Below are 22,993 nucleotides of genomic sequence, written 5' to 3'. Positions count from 1 at the left end.
GCCGCCTGCTGGTGTGGCAGGCAGCGCCGGCCGAGCGCCGAGACACCGAGCGCCCCGCCCGCGCCGGCAGGGGGCGCTGCGGGCCGGCACGAGCGCGCCGTGAGGAAGCGGGGGGATCGGGATCGGGATCGGGATCGGGATCGGGATCGGGATCGGGATCGGGATCGGGAGCGGGAGCGGGATCGGGATCGGGATCGGGATCGGGATCGGGATCGGGATCGTCCCCCGTGTCCCCTCCTCGTCCTCCCCGTGTCCCCGTCCCGGTCCCTGGGAGCGCCTTCGTCCATATAATTGTAATTATGGCCATTTTTATATTGACATATAGTCCATACGGACCTACGCTAAGTTGGTACATAGTAAAGAATGAGAATGTGTACATAGCGAAGAATGTGGACCTTGCCCTAAACAACTTACAACGTAAATACATGAAGGAGAGGATGAATAAATGTAACAGACAAGTACAAATACTGAGGTATCTCTGTAGAGAAGTGCACAACAGGAAGCAGACATGCTAAAACCACAAGGTTGCTCTTAAGCATCACTGCTTGAATAAGGCATAGAAGATGGCAATATTGCAACCTTTGAAGATCTAAAGCATCAGAGGGAACACACAGAAACTGAGAACACTTCAGAAAGTGGAATGATGGTGACTTACATACCATGGTGACAGGAAAGGTTCACACTGAGGGATGGCATCATTAGATAAAGTAATGACAATGGTTTTAGCTTTGGGGAAAGCTTTTTTATTTTCTGAGCTATCATTGCAGTAATTTCTGCAATGTGGACAAGAGTTTTACTTGAGCTAAGAGGTATAAAATACATCTACGACTTACACATTGCCCAGATTTGAGCACTCAAAGCAGAGCCAAGCTGAACTGGAAAGCAGGGTCATTTTTAAGTATATATGGCCACTTTTATACATAAGGGAGGGAGAGAGGAAAGAGGCGTCTGAACTACTGTATTAACCAACATGATGAGCACATGCAAACCAGTCAGCAGGATTTGCAGTGACACATCCATTGCTTGTGCTCAGCAATGTTGCAGGCTTGCAAGTATTGTATAAAATCTGAGAACCATAGAACATTAAGTATTGGAAGGGACCTTAAAGATCATCTAGTCCTAACCCACCCTCTGTCCTTCAGCAGGGACAGCTCCTACTAAACCAGGTTGCTCAAGGCCTTACCCAACCTGGCCTTGAACACTGCCAGGGATGGGGCATCCACAGCTTCTCTGGCCAACGTGTTCCAGTGTCTCACCAAACTCAGAGTAAAGAATTCCTTCTTTATAACTAACCTAGTCCCAAACTGATTGCCCCTAGCACCTTTGCATCTCTAAAAGCACCAACAAATGCACGTTGTAGCCATATAAAATGTATTTGCTTTTATCTAGCTTTTATCTAGCTCATCCTGGTTCTGAAAATGAAAACAAATTTCAGGGAATAAGCACATGGGTGCTTTCTCCAAAGCACTCTGCTTGGTCTCTACTCACCTCCTTTGAAATACAGCAACTCTGATGTTGATTTCAGTGGGAGCTTTATTAACTGTATTTGTCTTGTGGAGAACACATGCAGCTTGCTTTTATTGCATTGAAGTTGTAATTCCACCCCAAAAGAGAAAACAGATCACTTCAATGCAGAGCAGGACCCTAATCCTGCCTATAAAACTACTCTGCCAGCCCCAGAGAGGTGAAGCACAGGGACCCTGCAGTCAGTGCAGGGGATACCAAGAGGCTGGCAAGGGCACCAATGACCCCTCACACCCAGCCCTGGGGCTGAAGGGCATCCCAGGGTGAGCTTCTTTCCTTGCTCCACTTTGCATAAATAATTTATTAGAACACAGATTGACAGAAAGATACCACTTTACAGCTCAGTGCTTAGATCAGTCACCTGGAATGCAAAGAGATATGTCAGAGCAGGAAGAAATTGTACTTCCATCAATCTGTGCTTTCAGAAGAGCTTGATAAAAGCAAACTTCACCACTAGCAGCAGATATCACATTTCCTCTGGGACCTGCTATTGTAGGCTTGACAAGGAGCTTACAGAGTGTTATTACAAGCCCTCCTCACTTGCCCTTTTTACCATTTGTTGTGGTTTCACCCCAGCCCCACACAGCCTCTCGCTCGCTGCCTCAGCAGTGGGACTGGGAACAGAATCAGAAGGGTAAAAGGTAAAGAACTCATGGGTTGAGACAAAGATGTTTTAATAGGGAAAGCAAAAGCTCAGTAAGCAAACAAAAAATTAATTCACTCTTTCCCATGGGCAGGCAGGAGTTCAGCCATCTCCAGGAGAGCAAGGACCCATCACACATAATGGTTACCTGGGAAGACAAACGTGATCACTTCAAATGTTCCCCAACTTTCCCCTTCTTCCCTCCCCTGTATTTAATGAGCATGATGTCAGATGGTGTGGAATAACCCTTTGATCAGTTTAGGTCAGCTGTCCTGGTTGTGTCACGTCCCAGCTTCCCATATACTCCCAACTTCCCTCACCAGTATGGCAGTACAAAAAGCAGAAAAGGCCTTGGCTCTGTGCAAGCCCTGCCTGGCAATAACAGAAACATCTCTACATTATGAACCCTGCATTCAGCACAAATCCAAAACACAGCCCCACACTAACCACTGTGAAGAAAATTTGTGTCCACCCCAGACAAAACCAGCTCACCACTCAAATTGTCTGCACTGCAATTAAGGGTAGGTAGTAACAAACTGGGCAACTAATGAGGGGTTCTCTTGCTGTTAAACCCATCCATAGTGGAAACAAGAGCTACAGACACCTTTATATACACCTACAGAAAACATTCTGGCTCAGTAAATCTGTGTATTCAGAACAGGAGCTGAGAAAACAGTGTAAGTGCTTTGGAGTGAGCCCAGCTGAACAGAGCATTTGCGTGACCTTCATCCTGATTTTCATTTTCACAGCCATATCAACTGTCTTTTTTTGCACAACAGCGTCCCACAGAAAATCAAAGCATTTGCTGGATCAAAAGCTAAAGTATTTTTTATTGTTTAAATTAGTTCAGCCACACAAGAAAATTAATTGTTTCAGGATTACCAGTTTTTATGTTAGCTTTGGCTGTGAATCTGGTAGCTATCGCAATGGGGAAGTAGGTATAGAATTAAGAAGTTTCCCATAGTTACTGTGTAACATATCTATAGCAAATACTGCCTTCAAAAACTTAGACATAATGTACTTTATGTATGACCGCTTCTTTTTAAAGAATCAGTTATTCTCAGGTTTTTAGTGCCCTTTTCATTTAGCTTAGGGGTTAGTCCAGCTCTATCTTAAATTGTCTTTATCTGCAGTGGTAACAGAGTTCTGTGGTCATTACTTCTAATTCTTTCATCCCTTATCAGTGCTACCTTTGTTTTGCATGTCCTTACATTTCACCACTCAAATAAGGTTTTGTCTCTGCTTATCCATTCAAAGATTAGCTTCTCAAATACAATCCTTTTAGAAGCTTACCTGCAGCATAATATCTGTCTAATACATGCTGGCTTATGGATAAATGAGAAGAAATGCTATATATTTTAAAGAAAATCAGTAAACATAGCTATCATTAGCTACTATTTATATTCCTCACCAGAAATACTGTGCCAAAGAGGGGTTGAATGTTACTTGCTTTTTAAGGGTAAACACATGAATAATTTAATTATCTCAAAACTATACTTGTAGGTCCCCTAGAAAATTCTGATCAATTCCAGTTACCCTTGAAATGCCTCCCAAAAGCCCCCAGAGAAACCGTAGCTCTGTTCTGTAAGGAAGCTGTGCAGTACTTATGGAATAGAACCTAAGAAAGGTTAGTAGTTTTGGCCTTCAATTATATTAAATCAATTTAGAGTAAGCTTTAGCATACTACACCCTGATAACATCAACAAAATAATTGAGGAACATTTAAAGAACAGCAGTAGTCTAAGTCAGCTGGTCTAGCAGTAAGAATCCTTTCTACAAGGGACATTTCTAACAATCAAATTCTTGAACCAAGTTACATGTCAAGAAGAATTTGAATTGTCTGCCTTTAATGACAAAGAGACCTCACTGAAAGTTTTGTGATCTGCTCCTTTGACCTTATCTATGAAGTAATAGAGCTGGTGAAGCTAATCACCAGATAATTCCTCTATATATAATTTATGTACATAATTTCAGTTATTTTAGACCACGTATAGAGAACATGAGATCTCTGCATTACACTGCTATTAAGTACACTTGAATACACAGTCCTTCATAAATTTAAACCTGCATATTTTAACTGATTGCTGGAGTGCTTAATTAATCATCTGAAAACTTAATTTGAGCTTAAAGAGTAAATGACCTTAAGGTTGAGGAGGACATATTTTCATACCAAAAAATAATCTGAAGTAATACCTGAATCAAAATTTTAAAATTACTTGGATCGACACTTGTACTGCTGTAGATTTAGTATCTAGTGTCCATGCTTAGACTGGGAAAGTGTTGAGTGAGATACTCTGCAAACTGTTGGTTAGCCCCAGCCTCTGCACAAAGAATTTACAATATAAACATGTGTGTTTGCACATGAGGGTCAGTTCACCCTCTGTAATTGCAGCTGCCCAGCTGTGCGTGCCAGGCTGCAGTGCCTGCACATGTCAAGGCCACCTCCTGTGTGGTTTGTGCTGAAGCATCTTGCGTGGTTTGATTGCATGGGTGGTTGTGCAGTCACAAGCGGAGGCACCAAAGGGGAAACAGAGAGACAACAAGCAATATCTTGCAGTATCAAAGTATAGGAGAAAATGGGGATGGTAAAACAAGATTTTCATGCTCTAAAAGAGAATGGATGATTAGAACATACCTGTCTGAAGCACACTCCTTTCTGAAAGAGAGGAGGGAGTTATCTATCTGCACTAATACTTAAATGGACATACATTTTCAGTTGTCATTACAGAAATTTTCTGCTAACAAACCCCAGAGATTTTAGTTCTTACATTTTAGGTGATTCCTGTCTTGGAGGCCTAGAGAATTCATAGCCGGCTGCATTTTACAGTCCATGGATGAGTCCATGGGTAAGTCCATGGGTGCAGCAGTTTGCTGATGATTATTTTGAGCATTCACTCTGTATCAGTCTCACAAGTCAATTTTCAGAGCAGCTTTTCCTTTTTACAGTGCTACTGTGATCTTAGTCTCATGCTTATTTCTATGTATATACTTATGCTTAGCTATTTTCATTCTAAATTTTTGCTTTATTTTAACAAATGAATAAAACATAGGCCAAAAATGTTCTGCTTTTACAGCAGGCAACGCACTCTTTCTGTGCACACAGTGCGTATAATTTAGAAAGCTGCTGTTTCAGGGTCCTGTGCCTTCCAGTTTGAAGAGCAGACAATTTTTAGAGTTTAAGCTCCATTCTAGTTCTGTTGGATGCTCAGTTACGAACAGGCTGCTTTTAAAAGCTAAAAATATCCACAGGAAATGGAAGGGCCAGAACTAACTTACTTCCTACAGGACTAGCAAAGTTCCATTGATTTTGTGGTTCCCTTATTGACTGGATAATCCTTCCCTGCCACTTTACTTTTAGGTGGTACTGCACAAGACATCATTTCACATACGTTAATTACAGACCTTATATTACTGTTCACATGCAGAGGACCTGTGGTTTAAATTCTAGGCTGAGAATGGACTCAGCTATCAGACCCTCTTTATTTCCCCCTTTTCATGCCTTTTTGGGAATTACTTGGAATGTCATTAATAGGAAACTGTCATTATACCATACCCTAATCTTTGGTTTCATGGGCAGAGCTCTCTGTGGCTCAATTAATGAAAGACATTCCTCCATCAAGTGGATGCCATTGCCTACAATACTTTGAAGGCCAACTACAGGATCATTAGTGGCATAAGTGTATGAAATTATTTGAATTTACCTCCTCCAGGGGGTTGTTTTTATGGGGTGTCTGCCCCAGATGCATCTGATCTGGGCTAGAATTCCTCAGCACTCATAACAGTGGCAATGGCTAAAAGCCCTCAATATGTGAATTTCTGTTTAACAAAATTTCACTCCTTTCAATAGGTTTCACTGTGCTAGTTCCTCTGGAATGCAAATGTGCCCAAGAGAAGAGAAACACGAGAAATTCCTGACGGGTTATCCCTTTTATCTCCTCTATGTTGCCAGCATGTAGGAAGAAAAAGGAACCTACCTTTTTGTGTGGAAGAAAAATCTGGTTTAACTCATCCAGCAACTGTTTCCATTGTATGAAGATGACCTTGCCTGGAATTAGAACACACCTTCTCCACACACTATGAAAATAGATAAAAAATAGTTCTACAAAATTCTTGGCTTAAGAAGATTGAGAGATAGATTTTTCTTCAGACAAGTCTCTGATTGTTTTTGTGAAACTCTACTTTGCATTAAATTATATTAAAAGGATTAGAACATAAAATATTTTCAATAAATTTTTAACCTCTATATTAATTAGGTCTAATCAATTAGCCTAGAATCCATCAGCTGACATTCTTGATTCAGTGTAACCCTCTGAGGCTCTTTGTTTAGGAAACATTTCTGTAAAGCACGTCAGGATATTTCAACAGATGATTAAGGAAATCATAATGTTTTTAGAAACAATGTTATGATAGCAGCCTGATCCACTCTGGAGAGAAGTGCTTGATTGGAGGTAACCTTTGCAACAGACAAATGCCATTTGCTATCCCTATGAAAAACTGGTTCAAATCCAAGTTAAAACCTCCAGCAAAAAATAATTATAAATTCACATGTGCTCAGTGGCAGGAACTTGATAGCATATGGCACCTAAGTATGCCAAGGATTCTTCAGAGCATACGCCATCACTTAGCAGTTCCTACTTGCCAAACTCCTCCTGCTTGTGACATCCCTAAGGGATCAAGCTCCTATCCATGCCCTCTGCAAGCCCTAAGCCGGTCATTTCCTGCAATTTTTCCTTCCCATAGGCAAGGGACTCCCCAGCTGCAGGAGCTCAGCTTCTCCATATCTTTTGTGATAAGACTGCATTTTCTCTTGCATGGTCTGTGCCGGTATGTACATTACAACTGATCCACTTCCAGGTTTTATGGGCTGTCTTAGACATTTCTAAACTCAGACCTTTCGAAACACTCTGTAACAAGAGTTTTGCAGGTTCTTTCTTCCAATTGTAATGTCATCTTACTTCTATGTCTTTATGTAAATCTTAGGTTAAAAAAATGTCTTGATATAAATATGTGCTTTTGTCAAACCTGTGACTTTGGTGAGGTAAGAAAAGGCACATACACTAGTAAAGCTGAAATATTGTGTGAGACAAGGCTTGTACAAAAATACAGTATTTTTATTTGGCTGATACATTTGGAAAAAAATGACCAAACTTTACTGTCCTTTATGAGCCCTACTTCAGATCTGAAATAAAAGCAGCAGCCCTGAAAGATCTAATTTCCAGCAAATTAAGCTTATGCTTTATCCAAATTTGTCCAATATATTTAATCAATGTCCATGTTATATACCAACAAGACAACATCTGGCACAGACTTGAGGTTTAGCAGGTTTTGATCTGAAGTATTTACCTTTGGAAAAGCACATACCATGTAGGATCTCCCTGGGGCTTCTCACAAAGGCAGGTTTGAGTGCTATCACTCTTTCTGACACAGAAGTGATGGAGTGGTATATTATGCCTTTAGTCCTGCACAGGAATCCCCATCAAAAGCTGTGAAGAGTTTGCATAAAAACTGCTGGCAGGAAATGGCCACAGTGATTTATCTTCTTTACATTGCACTGGGAAGATGTGCAAGCCATGGGCCATCAGTGCTACATCCAGTACTGAGATTCTGGAATGTTTATAAATCTTTTGGGGGGGGGGGGGGTGGTTTTGATTTTTTGGGTTTTTTTAATTATTGCATAGCTCACAGCTTTCTGCTAAGATTGTGCTCATACAGTCCTGGGAGTCTTTGTCTGTTCTGTTGCCATTGGGTCTCCTAAATTCAATAAAAACCCCAAAGGTCATAATTTTGTGCAAAAGCAAAGTCATCAGCTCTGGTGTGAGAATTTGTACTGAATAGGTTTAATAGGACATCATCTTTTATAGCTATTGCTTTAAATTACCTAGCTGCCAAAACCACACATATATGAGAAATTAATGGATGCTTAACATCATTCTCGATTAAATCATTGTTGTTAATATAATGGAAATGAACTAATTTTTGGAATTAAACCAATAATGTTTCCTTTCATTAGTTTGAAAAGAGCAAGGATAGAGACATTACACAAAAATGCCAAGAGCCAAGAATATTACACCTTACTGTGGTGCAATTACCTTGTAACTACAGTTGGGAATTCTGACATCAGCTGACTGACCTGAAATTTACAAAATAGGGAAGGATGCAATCTGTGGCTCTTACAGGGATTTGCAGACTGACTCTGCAGTACTCTAGAACTCTAAACTCCAAACCATAGGGTTGGATCCTCATTTCTTTTCACCCTTCAGGAGCAGAAAGCAGTGGTTTTTGATGACATTTTTAAGGAAGACAAATTCCTACTTAGAATGCTAAGCATTACTGCCTTAGTTTCATCAGAATTTAAACTCAAGTCAGTGGAAAGATGGAATCAAAGAAATACACCACAAGTAGTTGTCAGTATGCAGAAAGGGTTTACACTTTTGTCTGAACATTAAACTCTTTTAGGGGAAAAAAAGGCAAAGCCATAAGCCAGCTTCCAAACCCTAGATCGAGATACATTAAAATACTTGTTATAATGCACAGTTGCTAAAGTTGTCCACCCACTCATTTTTGCTCAAGTGATCACTATGGCATAAGTCAGGCGGGATTTTTCTGCATAGCTGGTTAAATATGCCAATTTCACAGGCTGCTTTCGGAAAAGGTTTCTGCTCTTGCTGTTTGGTTTAGCAGATGCTGGCTTGCAGTTCTGCACTTGCAGTATAGAGGATTAAGGAGACAGAAGGATCTTCAGGAAGGAATATGGCAATTGTCCAGTGCAAGCCCAGCTGCATCCAATAGGCATTCCCATCAAGGACTGCCCCCACTTCTGTTATCCATTTGTCAAATCAACTTGACATTATCTTCTGCTTGGAAAAATAACTAGCCTAGTTCTGCATTTAAGGAATCAGATTATCTACTCCTGAAGGTATGATGGAGAGCATGGAGGCAAGCAGGTAACAAACAGTGCAGAGCAGATCAGCATGATAAAATGCAAAGGTTTCAAAAGTACACTGGTTTGTATGTTGTAAATTGCTTGAGTGCAAAGGAAAATAATCACAACCAAAACTGTATGCCTTTCAAAACTTTATATCTCCAGCTGGCACAGCTAGTAGATATGTCATAGAAGCACTAATAAGCAGAGAGAAAACTCTAAGGGGAATCTTTCTGTTCTCCATCTGTCATGGAGTAAATAGGTCTTATTGATTATCTACCACTTGATTTATACTAAATGCTTTCAAGCATTTCACATTTATAGTTTTCAAATACAAGAACAATTAAATTTTGATTTATGGGAATTACACAAGAACAGGTAATTTTTTTTGTCCAACCAGCAGCATTCAGCTGTACCACAGATATTAAGAAAATAAATAGAATATTTTACCTTAAAAATAGTAGCTGCTTGAGTTTTGAGGTATTGGGTGGTGGTCTGAATAATGTAAGAGGAAGAGCAAAAAAGCTTCAGTGTTGGCTGTAGTTGTGTTTTTACTGTTTCTAATACTGGGTCACAGAAGATACAAAGGTTTTATGGCCCCACTATAAAACAGCTCTTTATCTTTTCTCCACTAATTCCATAGTGTCACATTTAACAAAACTAGGAAACTGGAGATAATATGGATGTTTGCAGATTAGCTGTCAGGTAATAAATAACACTAATTTCACATACCTACAAATGTAAAGGCACCTTATCACTGTTTAAGTTTCTCACTCTTTGTAATGCCTGCCAACATTTTAACCCAGGCAAATTACAGCATTGTTTTTGCTGTTTTTTCACTGGGATAAAATACACAGTCATAATATCCTTTTATCAGATTTCATGGTATAAAAGGGCTTTAGTGCTTAATTCAAGCTGTATGTTGCCGAAGCAATTCCAGAGTTCCAGTTTTGGAAGATGTATTTATCTTACCTTTTAGTTGCCTTCTCTTTTCACAGTGCTCTAAGTACCACTTGCCCAAGAAGATGCAGCTGTGACCCTGCCCAGTCAGTGCAATGCTACAGAGCTACAGAGATCCCCAGAGAGATTCCTCTTACCACCAGGAGACTCTACATCAGCCACAGCAAAATTAAACAACTCCAGGTAAGAAAATCCAGAAAAAGTACTTTTTGTAGTGCATTTTAACTGAAAGTTGGACTTCCCAGATGGTGGTGGCATCTAGTGAGGAGAGAATCTTATTCCATGTTCTAAAAACTGACAAAGTGCTGCCAGATATGGTTTTATTTTTACTTACTCTTTAAGGATATGTAAATATATTCCTGTAGTGTTTTCATATTCCTGCAGTCTCCAAGCACTAGTTCTCGCTGTCACAATGACATTTTGTATGAAACTCAAAAACATAGTACATTACAACTAGCAGCCAAAGCTTGACTTGTTTTATATGTGATCAAATAACCATTGACTTCCAGAGTAATTTTTTAACCTGTTAAAAGCTTTTGCTATTTTTGATACAATATAATACTTTTTCACAGTAAATGGAAAGGTTTTATGTCATTAGAATAATTTCCCTAATGAATGAAATTGAAGCTCTTTTTCCCCCTCTGGAGCTGCAAGTGTCAGGTACAACTGGTGTTAGAAATGGCAGAGGAAGTAAGTTTGATTCCAAGGCACAGCATGAGATGTTTCTAAAAGTAAAGCCAGGCCTATCTAATAACCCACATAAATGAGGGCAGCTTCTAACCAAAGCTGCCAGCTATTTGTGTTATTGAAAAAGTTTATTCTGGGTTTCTTAAGACATCATTTGTTTGCATTATTCAAGGCATCAGCTTACACTCATTTTGCACTGCAGTCTGGAACGGTGCTTCTTTGTTTCTTACCCTGAAATATCTTTATTTAATAAATTCATCTTGTATAGATGGACACAAGGGAAATATAACCACCTGTATTACACATGCTTACTGTATAGCAATTCACTACAAATAAGAAGAAATGTGCAATTCAAATGAAATACTTTTTCTCTGACAAAGAATTTAACTGCTCTGAAATGCATCTTTGATTTCGCTCTCAGGACTAAACGAATTAGGCTGGAAGGCAGCTTACTGCAGCGTCTGGAATACCTGTTGCGCACTGAAAAAGAGTCAGTGATCGTACAGTTTTCCTCTGAGAGAGAGTTTTCTCTTTCAGCTGCTACTAGTATCTTTAGTTTTCTTGTTTTATCTCACATACCCAAAAGAGTCAAAGTTCATTGGTGTGATTTAGCTATACTGATGTGCTCTAGGTAAACAAAAGATTTGTCAAATGAATTCTGTATTAGTAAATACATTTTCTGTGCAAATTCTTCCCTCCTCCTCCCCATTATATTCTTTCCAAGGTAAGTAAGATGAGCCATTTTCCCTTCCTTAGGCTAGTTGTCCATACCTGTCAGCTACTCCTCAGTTACAAGTAAAGTGGCCTTAGGTTCTGACTAGAGCAAAAGGCAGGTGTCATAAAGCATTTAAATGTTGGATATAAGTGAATGGAGTGGTGGGATAAATGTTTTATGACCGTTCAAAACAAATGGTGTGTGAAACCATCTAAGAGAGTTTTTCACTTTGTACATTAATTCTACTGGCTGTGAGTCAGCCTTATTGTAGTACTGACTTTGCACTGAAAGAAAAAAGTCCATTCATACTATGTCCTTGTAGTTATGTAGGCTGTTTCCTTATACTGGGTCTTTGGATATATTTTTTATATTTTTTTTCCCGTGCAACAAATTATACTTTTGAAGTCTCGACATCATAAATACCTGTGCTTAATTTTACAGAGCTCAGCAATTCCACTGGCACATATTATAGTGCTTGGGGGAACATTTCTGCTTGTAAAGGACATGTCTGCAAGCACTGAAAGAACTCAATAGGATTTTAGGGTTTTGGTGTGGGATTTTTGTTTGTTTGGGTGGTTTGATTTGTTGTGGTTTTTGTTTCTTTTCAATTTGCTTGGTTTTTTAAATATCTTTATTTACCTAGTCATAGAGAAAATAATGTACTTTCATAAAGAAGTTGAATGGAAATCTAGATTTCCCACAGCTGACCTCCAAGAGACTTTTATATGTAAGCATTCACAAATATTATGGTTCGGCAATTAGCTGCCTCAGAAGAAAAATTGTTTCAATTATTTCTAGACGTTAATGTTCGTTGATTATTATTAAAATTGTGAAGAAATAATAATTTTTAAAAAAAATAATATATGTTTGTATACTAAATTCAGTACATTTCAAAGAAAAAAAAACAAGAAAAAGTAGATTTTTTTTTTTTTACAGAGGTCAATTTTGTATTTGTTCTGACGGGGTTGATCAGTATTGAAAACAGTTACTGGAATTTTTGCTTTTGGTAATTTTACAGTCTGGGGTTTGTTATAAACAGACTTTATAATACCAAAACTAGATTAATTTTAGCATATTTTTTCAATATTTCCTGCTTGTTCCTTTATTTGAAGATCAACTACAACCTGTTTACTCTCACTTCAAGATTTAGTATATTTCTAACTATATTAATAAGTGGGGTTTTATCTGCTAAAAGAAAATCATTTAGCTTGCCCCCAGGACAGGGGACTGTTTAAAAAAACTGCTTATAATAAATCCCATGTCACAGCAACTCAAAAAGCAAAAAAAACCCCAAAAGTCATTAAAATGGAAAATTCCTTAAAATGTTTGTATTAAAAGAATAGCATATTAGATCCACTTTCAGGAGATCAACATTTTAAAATATAAAGCTATAATAGTATCACTTTACAGGCAATCCAGTTAAAGAATAAAACACTGCTTGCTAGCAAAAAAAGAGCTGGTGGGCTTTCAAATATGCCTTGAGTCATATTAGGAAGACTGGCTGGTTTGTAAAAGCATGGATAAATGTTTAAGTCTCAAAACAGCATGGTCACAAAGCTTAGCAAAGCATACCAAATAGGTGGAAAAGAGAAATTATAATAATCCACATTAAGAAGCCTAACATCATTACAGAATAAATGTGTGTATATTGACCTTCACATAGCTCGCTGTCACTTAATAAGATGAAAATTAAGCCTCTTAAAGACATAAAGAAATAAACTGAGGAAAAGCAGAAAATAATGCATTTGAATTTATCAGAGAAAATGTGTTGAATTGTGAAGGTTCATAATTGTTTCAATTTCCATAAGATGGTTTTATAATTACATGCGATTATGTTTTTGTGTTCTTGACCAATGCAGATCATTCCTATGTACAAGATCACCTTCCTAATCATAATCAAAACTGGGCATCAGCAGTTCTGATATTGCTATGCAGCTGTATATATGCAAAACACTGCATTATAGAAAAAAACTATATAATTTGTACAACTTTGTTATTTACTGTTGAGACTATAAGGTTTTTATGGAGGTACATCTCCTTATTGAATTTAAATATAATTGATGGAGAAACCTGCTTCCATAGAGGTTCTATATCTATACTTTCTCACTAATTGCATCAAATTTTACAGTTCAGAAATTGCTTTGCAAGACAGAATAAAATTAATCAGAAAGACAAACTAAGGATACTACTGCAAAATGAAATCTGACTCGTCTTTCACAGCTGTATGGGCTTTAATTTTAATGGAAGTTAAAATGCAGAGTTTGTAGCTAAGATAAAGAGATACAGCACAAAAATATGCAGGAGTTAGATAAATGAAGCTGTAAGGCATCTTTTAACAGTCATCTTTATGAGCTAATTTCCCTTACACAAGTAAGATAGCCAAATGTATCCAACCAGAATTATAGAACAAAATTACTACCCAGCACCTGTACTGCAAAAGGACTTATACTGCCCTCCATGAAGGTTCCTGACTGGGATGAGGGGTTCTGCTGAAGAACAGCCTTTATAGCTTCCCCCACTGAGAATAAAATATGCTGGTAGCTACCAAGCCCTGGGGGAAATAGCATGAAGAATATAATGTTGCTTTAGCATCTCTAAATGGTGTGGTGCTCCTGAGACCTGTAGTGAGACGATTTTGGACACAGGAAAGGAAAACAGGTGAGGATACTCCTTCCCACCTCTCCTGTGCAGAACACCTGCTCATCTTGTTTTTTTGGGGGGATTCCCATATAAATGATTTTTGAAGACTCCATCACTGATGTCAATGGGAAGCATATTTAGTAATTGCAGAAAATCAATGTTTTAGCAACTGGTGCACTTGGAGAACTCCCTGGCTCACCCTCATTTCATGCTTCCTCCTATCTCAGCTTAGAGATTTCTGCCAGATTTACTTAGGTTTGCTGCTTAACTTGAGACACAAGATGGCAAGCTTTGTAAATAAGCACGTTCCAACAGAGCAGAAAAATAATGAAACAATTGTGTGTCTCTCAATATTATAGTCACAGTCAACATCTAAGTAACATTTACCACTGAAAAGCATCTGTTTATTACCAACTAATAAAAACTAAGTTTCTGAAAAAACAATCTGTTCCACAGAGGTGATTTTTCAGGCTAGGCTGCTCTGACACTTTTGATTTGGTCATCTTAATAGGTGAGGTTTTTATTTTAGGAAAAAAAAGGAGGTAGTGAGGTAGAGAAAAGTGTTGGATTTTAGTTTCTTGCCAAAATAGCAGCAAGAGGTAAAGATATCCATGTGTACTCCATCTGGGAAATACATGCTGCAATGACAGTACTGTTGATACATGGAAATGGCTGTATGATGAATTCAAAACTGCTCTAGCAAGCCCCATTGAGCACAGTGAACATTAGCAACCATCTACTCTCTGCAACGATTTCTGCCATTGGTGATATTAGTTCTCCATTTTATATAGGCTATCCACCAGGAGGAAATAAAAGGAACACTCCTTCAAATGTCTGTGTTTGCTTAAAACCTGACACAGCATAGACTTAAACCACAAAATTCTAGAAATGTAAGTAAATACAGTCAAACCAGAGGTACCTATAGTAACACCTCTACTGTTACCACTAATCTTAGTTTCTTATTCTAAATGTAGTAGCTTTCAGCATATACTAGCAGTTGTCTGATCATGCAGAGAGAGTAACTACTGAGGATATCTAAATGTACAATCACATTAATTTTTTTTTTCTCTTTAAGTTTACTGACTTCAGGAGAATGTCAGTCCTTGAAGAGCTGGTCCTGTCATGCAGTGGCACCGAATCAATAGAAAACAACACTTTCAAAGCTCTGAGCACCTTGAAGTCCCTGGAACTCTGCAAAAATCAGCTAAAGCAAATACCCACCTTTCTCCCATTTGGCCTTGAAATTTTAAAACTTGCTGATAACTCCATCAATGCTCTGCATGCATCTGATTTTGCAGGTTTGACGAAACTAAGGGTGCTCGACCTTCGGAACAACTTGATTGCAACTCTGCCCACAAGGGTATTTTCTTCCCTTTACAATTTACAAAGTCTGATCTTGGATGGCAACAACATGGAATCTGTGTCTGGACCACTTAGGCTTCCTAGGTTGAAGTATCTGAGCATGGCTGATAATAAACTGAATTTGTTCCCAACCAACTTTTTTGCATCTTTCCAAAATCTACAGTATCTCACTTTAAGTGGCAACCTTCTGACAAAAGTGCCTCTAGACCTACCTAAATCCTTGCTGTCACTAAAATTAGAGAAAAACCAACTTAAAATGGTGAGACTTCGAGATGTGAAACACCTAGAAAACCTGTCTGAGTTCTTTCTGTCAGAAAATCAGCTGATGTCAATAGATGGTGCCCAGCTTCTTCCCAACTTAACAACACTGGAGCTCTCTAAGAATCAGCTCCACACTCTGCCCCTCAGGCTGCCCAGCAGGCTGCAGAAACTCGACTGCAGCAATAACCTGATCCAAAGGGTGACAGCACATGACTTTCAAGGACTCCAAGACCTGAAGCACTTGTTTCTCGACAACAATGCTGTCAGCATGTTTGAGGCAGGAGCTCTCCAGCAGTGTGCACAGCTTTCCAATCTGGCACTGGAACAGAATCTCCTCAGTTCTATTCCGCTGAGGCAAGTGAATCTCAGGACAGCTGGTTCCAAGGTGTCGTCTCCCCTTCCTTGCATTAGGAGAAGGAGAACCAAAAATTGGTATTCAGACCCAGTCACGGTAGAAGTCTGTCCATACCATAAACCCACTGCTGTAACTAGCACTAATTAGCACTCCTGTTAGCAGTGTCAGAGTAGAACTGCTTTCATTACATCTGTGGCCCCAAATGAATCTGGTCATTTTGCATCTCTCCCTGCTAATGAGACCACTTAATTTAATTAGCACACAAATAAGAACCAGCTAGGAGAATGCAACAGACCTAGTACCGAGATTATCCTGCTACCTAGATTTACCTTTCCTCACAAAAGAAAAATAATAGAGCATTTGATAAAAAGGATAGATAGCAATTTTAAAGCTGATGTTTCTACCAAACCACACCGAGTTTATTATTGTAAAAATTTTAAGATTTCAGGAGCTGAGTCTGACCAAAAAGAAAGCACTTTTTCAGTGATATCAGCATTCCCAACTTCATTAAATTCAGACATTACAAGGTATTTGGAATGCACATAAAGTCTCCAGCTTCAGGCTATAAGCAAAATTCCAGTCAACAGAGCACAGAAGAAATATCCCTTGGGCACACTGTGTTCATTAATGCCCTGCTTAGAGGATCTCTCACATTCATCTGAATGTTGGAACTGGCCATTATCAGAGATGGCATATTAAGCCAAATGGAGGGTGTTCTGATATAAAGTGGCAATTTTATTATTAGAAAAAGCTGTGCAATAAGATGGCATAAAAATAGTGAAGTAATTCCATTAAGTTCTTTAACAAAACCGGACTGTTAAACTTTATTTTTATGGCTTGTAGACAGGTTTAACTAGCCTAAATAAATAACGCAGTAAAATTTCAATTCTTTTAGCATCATGTCCTTTAGCATTTGAATCTATTTGGCAACAGCTTTATAATCAGAAAGTGATTTAGTAGTGTATAAATATTTGATTTCAGTCTAGCTTGACAGGAATGTTTAATGCTTTCTAGTTACTTTAGTATTGTCTAATCAATCTTATTTTACAACCCTCGTAGTCAAGAGAATTAACAGGAAGGAGTTCTCTCCTAGCCTTTAAACAGTATGACTTTTAAGGAGATATTGGGGACCTCTCATTCCAACAGTAAACACAGATTTCCAGGGAGGGCTATAAACATAAAAGAGGTGAAAAAAATGACAATATATAAAACTTATGTACTTAATTTAATTGTCTGATGATGACCAGGTATGCATGGATATACAGAAATAAAATATTACTTTTGACTTTTATTTGAGAACTCTGTCAGGTGTTCAAAATATCATATCAATCAAAAATATGATTGATATGATAAAGTGAATAGGTCTTAGCAGTTTTTTGGCAGAAACGAGGAGAAAGAAAGCTTCTTTCTCTTCTTTTCTGAGAAGAAAATAATCCACAAGTCCAAATATTTTCAGGACTTTTAGAGAAGACCTGTACTTCATAAAATCTTACAGGATGTGGTGAAAATGCAGGGAAGAGTCTGATGATGAGTCAGCGTGGCGGTGGCACAGTATGGCTGCCATGGTCAGCTCCCAAGTGAGCACAGCTCCTCTTCCAGCTGCAGGGTCACTCATCATGTACTCCGTGGCATTATTTTCTCTAGATCAACACAGCCTGAAGTCAAACAATATAGCCATAAAGTTTAAGTCTAACATTAGTACAATAAGACTCTCCACAGGTTTAAGGACTTGCTGGTCAGGCTTTGGACTGTAATCAGTCTGGGTAAACCTCTTAGGTGATTTCCCACTGCTTTTGAAATCAGTGGCACTAAGGTTTTACCCCAGAGTACCCTTCTGACATTACAGTGTCATATTGGAAAACTATAATTGTCTGTGGTTAGGTTTCAAAACAGATTTATTGCAGTCACAAGCATTTGGTAAGTTCAGATTTTGTGAAGTGAATCACCATATCAATATGTGAAATTCTCATCTCCTCAGGAGAAACAGCACAATACAGAGCTGCCCTACTCTTGAAATAGTAACATTGAACTTGTCAGGTTTTCACAAATCTGGGAACCATTTTTCAGCTAAAAAGGTTCAAACTCAGCTTCACAAAAAACTGTCAGTGAGGGCCACAATGTATCCTCTTCGTGATTTTCAAAAGTATCTCATATCCTTACATTGAGACAAACTATGCCATGAACGTTTACCAGTTGTGGTATACTGCAGTTCCATTCTAGGTAGATCTTGGTAGTATTATTATCATTTCCCTGAGAGTTTCAGTCAATAAGTTTCCTTAAAATCTGTAACCTTGACTCTTAGTTTCATCACCTTGCATACTACCTTCAAATTAATTTCATTTAAATATTTAATATCTTTAATACTTTCAAAGATACTTTCAAATTAATTTTATTAAAGATATTCCATGCCAATGCCTTTCTGTTAAGCACTTGTCACTAAATATATCAGAGGAAAATTAATAGATCATAAATGAGCAAAGACGTTTGAAATTAAAGTCTTTTCATATAAATTTGTAACATGTATGAAAACAGGAATTATACTGACCCATCTAGCGTGAAATCCAGAGACTATCAGCTTTTTCCCTTTTTCTAAATGTAACCAGTTCTAAGTCTTGAAAATACTGTTCAAAAAGACCATCAAAAAGCACTAATATTTTCCTTGTTCCTGATTTCTTAACAGATTACCATCAGATGGATTACTGCTGTGATGATTAATGTTTGAGTCTGATGGCAGCAGGAGAACAAAATGGAAGAAAAATTCTAATTCCTTAGGAACTAAAAAATGTTTATAAACAAATCATATATAGAAATACTTGAAGGAGCACTGTTGCCACAATTGTCTAAACTTTTGATCTTTCATGGTGCTACAGTTTGGTCACTGGCATTGAAGAGTACAAAAAGCATTTTTAAACCCGACAGTCTATTAAACAGCTAATTGTTTTCATAGTACAGCACAGGACTGCTGTTCAGTTCAGCTGCATGAACAGTCAGTACAGGTCACAACTGCAGTAATTTGGGAAAACAGTTCAAGAGTGCACACAGTACACCTAGAATGTAAAAACAAAGAACAAACAAAGAAAGCCAACCCAAACCCACTATGAACATCTTTTTTCACAGAAGATTGCATTTTTAGTGACAGCTTTATTTTAGTACATCAGATGTGCCTGGACAAATACCCACCACCAAATACCACTTACAGAAACAAAAACACTATGATGAACATAACATCTTTGTATTGTTTTATTTTTATTCAGACTTCCAGACACCCTTGCTAGATTGGATCTAAAAGGAAATGACATAGAGGATGTTGGCGAACAAGAGCTGAAGGACTTGACACAGCTTCAGGTTTTAAATTTACGGAATAACAAGATATCTGTCTTGGATCGCAAAGTCTTGGAGTATTTACCTCGTCTTCGTCATCTGTATTTAGATGGAAACCCTTGGAACTGCACCTGTGACCTTCTCAGAACCAGAAGAGCACTGGTGGCCAAAGGAACGGATGTCCGGGGAGGGCAGTGTGCAGCGCCAGCACAAAGCCGAGGAGAAAGTTGGATGTCTTCCAAAAAGATTCTGCAGCAGTGTGAAGACAATCTGTCTTCCATGGAAAGAGGCAAAGAGGACAGAAAGAAAATGAAACCCAATGAGGCTTCCAGCATTGGAGTGAACACAGATGATGATTACTATGACTATGAATTAGATTAATGCCATGGTTTATCTGTAGTGAACCTTAAAGTTGTCTAGAGCTGCCCACTGCCACAAGTGTCTCTACTGACAAGCAGTCCCCTCATCTGTCATTAGCTTTTCCTGGCCTATTTGTACTACAAGTGGTAATAACCAGTGACAGAAAGGCTACAGTAAGGATGTCATTACGAACTGCATATTGGGGAAAAAAAAAAAAAAAAAGAGAAAGATTTGTTTTTCTATGCCATTAGTACTATGTAGTTTTAGGGAAGCAAAAATGCAATTACTATCTCTTAGAAAAGCAGTCTGTAATTCTGTATGGATGTTTTTGTAGTAGAATGTTCTGACAGTTGCATAAAACCCCCACAAATAAAATTCTGCAATACCACAAGACACTATTACTGGAGCCTGGCATTAAACAAATTTAAACTCACGCATCTGCAGGTCAACAAGGAGAGTTACCTTGATGTGAGCAATTTCTTGGGATTGTTCAGAAATTCTTGCTTTTGAGAAATTGATTTAAGTTTTCCTGAAACATTTTCGTCTTTTGTTTATTTTAGACTATTTTAAATAACGTTAGACTAAATTAGCTGAGGTTCAGGCAAAACACAGAAGGCTTATCTTCATCATTGCAAGTGAAATAAACAGATGAATCAGTGTCCTGGTTAATGAGATTTAATACTAATTCCAAAATTAATTAATAGTGAGGAATGAAAACACTGAGGTCAAGTTGACCTGATTCTATTGTTATAAACAAAAGAAGGAAGATTCTCAGGAAATAGATCTTGGCAAATATTAGCATAAGATGAGGTGAGGTGAAGCTTTTGTAAGAGTTTATTTGGTTTCTGAATAGCTAATTTGCTACAATATAGCTTAAGATGCCATGTGAATACTTCTAGGTTATCTGCAAGTGCCCCCCTTCAATGGCAGGAACTTTCCAGACTTTTGAACACACAAAAAAAATGACCTAACACTACATAATTAATGCCTTAAGTCTGATATATGTACAAATTTTATCAAGCAGTTCCCAAAGTGCTTGAAAACTAAACAAAACTGGATTAGTGAGACCACTAAAACTAGTGATTTACAAACAGTAACTCAGCTCATGATCTCAGGTGATAACTGATGAGTAATTACATCAGCAAATTACTTTTCAAAGCAAACAGCTTCTATTATTTTTTATCTTCCATTGGCATTCAATAACTGAGTAATCACTCACCTCCAATGAGGCTTTTGTCAGGTGTCAGACTGCAGCTATTTAGTTATGTCTCCTATGCAAATATGATTGACACTTGGGTTTCTTAGGTCCCCCAACACATTAAGCTATACAATTGGAGTGGAGAGACCTAAGTTCATTTTTCTTTACATTCTCTTATCATCAGATTCTGGTAGAGAGATCTGGACAGGCTGGATCAATGGGCTGAGGCCAACTGTGTGAGATTGAACAAGGCCAAGTGCCAGGTCCTGCTCTGGGGTCACGAAAACCCCATGCAGTCCTACAGGCTGGGGAAGAGTGGCTGGAAAGCTGCCCAGCAGAAAAAAGTCTGGGAGTGCTGGTCAACAGCTGGCTGGGTATGAACCAGTGTGTGCCCAGGTGGCCAAGAAGGCCAAAGGCATCCTGGCCTATGTCAGCAATAGTGTGGCCAGCAGGACCAGAGCAGTGATTGACCCTCTGTACTCAGCACTGGTGAGGCCTCACCTCGAGTGCTCTGCTCACTTTTGGGCCCCTCACTACAAGAAAGACATGGAGGTGCAGGAGCATGTCCAGAGGACAATGGAGCGGGTGAAGGGTCTGGAGAGTGAGTCCTATGAGGAAAAGGTGAAGGAACGGGGTTTGTTTAGCCTGGAGACTCCAGGGGGACCTCATCACTCTCTACAATTGCCTGAAAGGAGGTGGTAGCAAGGTTGGTCTCTTCTCCCAGGTAACATGTGACAGGACCAGAGGAGATGGCCTCAAGCTGCACGAGGGGAGGTTTAAATTGAATATTATGAGAAATATCCTCATGGAAAGCACTGTCAACCATTGGCCCAGACATCCCAGAAAAGTGGTGGAATCACCACCCCTGAAAGTGTTTAAAAGACATGGATATGGCACTTAAGAATATGGTTAAGCAGTGGACTTGGCAGCGCTGAGTTAACACTGGGAGATGATGATATCAGAGGTCTTTTCCAACCTTAATTACTCCATGATTCCATGGCCAGTCACCTAAATTTTTTGGTAGCTAAACATTTAGATGTTTATGAAACAGCACAAACCTTCCTTGCAGTTTGTATTATTTTTGCTGGCTAATGCTGGTCTGTATAAAAAGCCTGGGAAGCAGTTATTTTCTGAGGCAGAGAAATATTTTCGTGATACAAAATTCTTCATTCAATTCTATATGGGCAGATTCTTTCAACAGAGTGCTTGAAACGTCTCCGTGCCATCTCAGCCCTCCCGTCTAACAGCACCGGGCTGGCATTAGCTCTTACTTCACCTTTCACCTGCAGCCATGTTTCCATCTTCGGAGCTGGGGGCCATTGAAAGCCAAGGTAGCAAAAGCCTGGGAGCCGCAGCTTTTGTGCGAGACCGCAAATGGGGTGTGCCGCCCCGGGGCCTCGCTGTCTCGGCGGCTGGGGGGCTGCGCTACCCCTGTCTCCCGAGCCCGCTCTGCGGAACAGCCCGGTGAGCGCTCGCAGCGCGCTCTGAGGGTGCAACCTGCAGTGAAGAGACCCCCGAGGCCCGGCTGTTTCAGATGCTTCCTCCTCCCACCCTCTGTACTCTTCCCACACCGGCGTGAACGAAGCGCTACTGACGCCAGGAAGACCAAACCTGGGATGTGACAGAGGGAGGGTGAGCACACGGGTCCCTGAGACAGCCGGGAGGTTGGGCAGCCTTGCGGGGCGGAGTCAGGAGTCCCGGAGCAAGGCAGAGGCCGGCGCTGAGTAACTCACGCCCCGTCCTCGGTCCCGCCCCCGCTCCCGTCCTCGGTCCCGCCCCCGGCCCAGCCCCCGGTCCCGTCCCCGCTCCCGCCCCCGGTCTCGCCCCGCTCCCGCCCTGCTCCGTCCCTCCCCTCCCGCCCCCGGCACTGCAGGGCCGTCGCCAGCAGCGGCCGCCAGGGGGCGCGGCCCCGCCCTAGCCCCGCCCCGAGCCGCTCCTAGCCCCGCCTCCTGACCTGGTCACGCCCATAATTCCCCTCGCGCCACGTCATTCGCGCTCCGCGGGCGGAAGCGACGTCATCCCGCGCGGCGGCCAACGGGCGGCTC

At 39.8% G+C, this 22,993-nt stretch overlaps 1 protein-coding gene and 1 long non-coding RNA gene across 2 annotated transcripts; one reads left to right on the top strand and one right to left on the bottom strand.

Moving 5' to 3' along the window:
- Positions 1-21: 21 nt before the first annotated feature.
- Positions 22-20,511, top strand: LOC146439869 (nephrocan-like). The gene is made up of 5 exons (XM_085056102.1): positions 22-293; positions 8,846-9,111; positions 10,088-10,232; positions 15,167-16,068; positions 19,324-20,511. The coding sequence occupies exons 2-5, from the start codon at positions 9,086-9,088 to the stop codon at positions 19,769-19,771; spliced, it is 1,521 nt and encodes a 506-aa protein (XP_084912228.1). The 5' UTR covers positions 22-293; positions 8,846-9,085; the 3' UTR covers positions 19,772-20,511.
- LOC146439868 (uncharacterized) lies at positions 19,296-22,697 on the bottom strand. Its single transcript, XR_014850941.1, has 2 exons — positions 22,560-22,697; positions 19,296-19,660 (listed from the first exon to the last, which is right to left on the bottom strand). It is a non-coding gene; the product is annotated as an uncharacterized LOC146439868 (long non-coding RNA).
- Between the last annotated feature and the right edge of the window lie 296 nt (positions 22,698-22,993).

The sequence above is a fragment of the Lichenostomus cassidix genome, chromosome 3 (assembly GCF_008360975.1).
Source record: "Lichenostomus cassidix isolate B80296 chromosome 3, HeHo_3.0, whole genome shotgun sequence".
Classification (NCBI taxonomy): domain Eukaryota; kingdom Metazoa; phylum Chordata; class Aves; order Passeriformes; family Meliphagidae; genus Lichenostomus; species Lichenostomus cassidix.
Note: the sequence above shows the minus strand (reverse complement) of the source record. Positions and strands in the feature narration are given on the sequence as shown.

Coding starts and splice junctions, on each gene's coding strand:
- LOC146439869 (XM_085056102.1), top strand. CDS start 9,086: ATGATGGAGAGCATGGAGGCAAGCAG. Junction 9,112..10,087: donor GAGAGCATGGAGGCAAGCAG/GTAACAAACAGT, acceptor CTCTTTTCACAG/TGCTCTAAGTACCACTTGCC. Junction 10,233..15,166: donor GCAAAATTAAACAACTCCAG/GTAAGAAAATCC, acceptor TTTCTCTTTAAG/TTTACTGACTTCAGGAGAAT.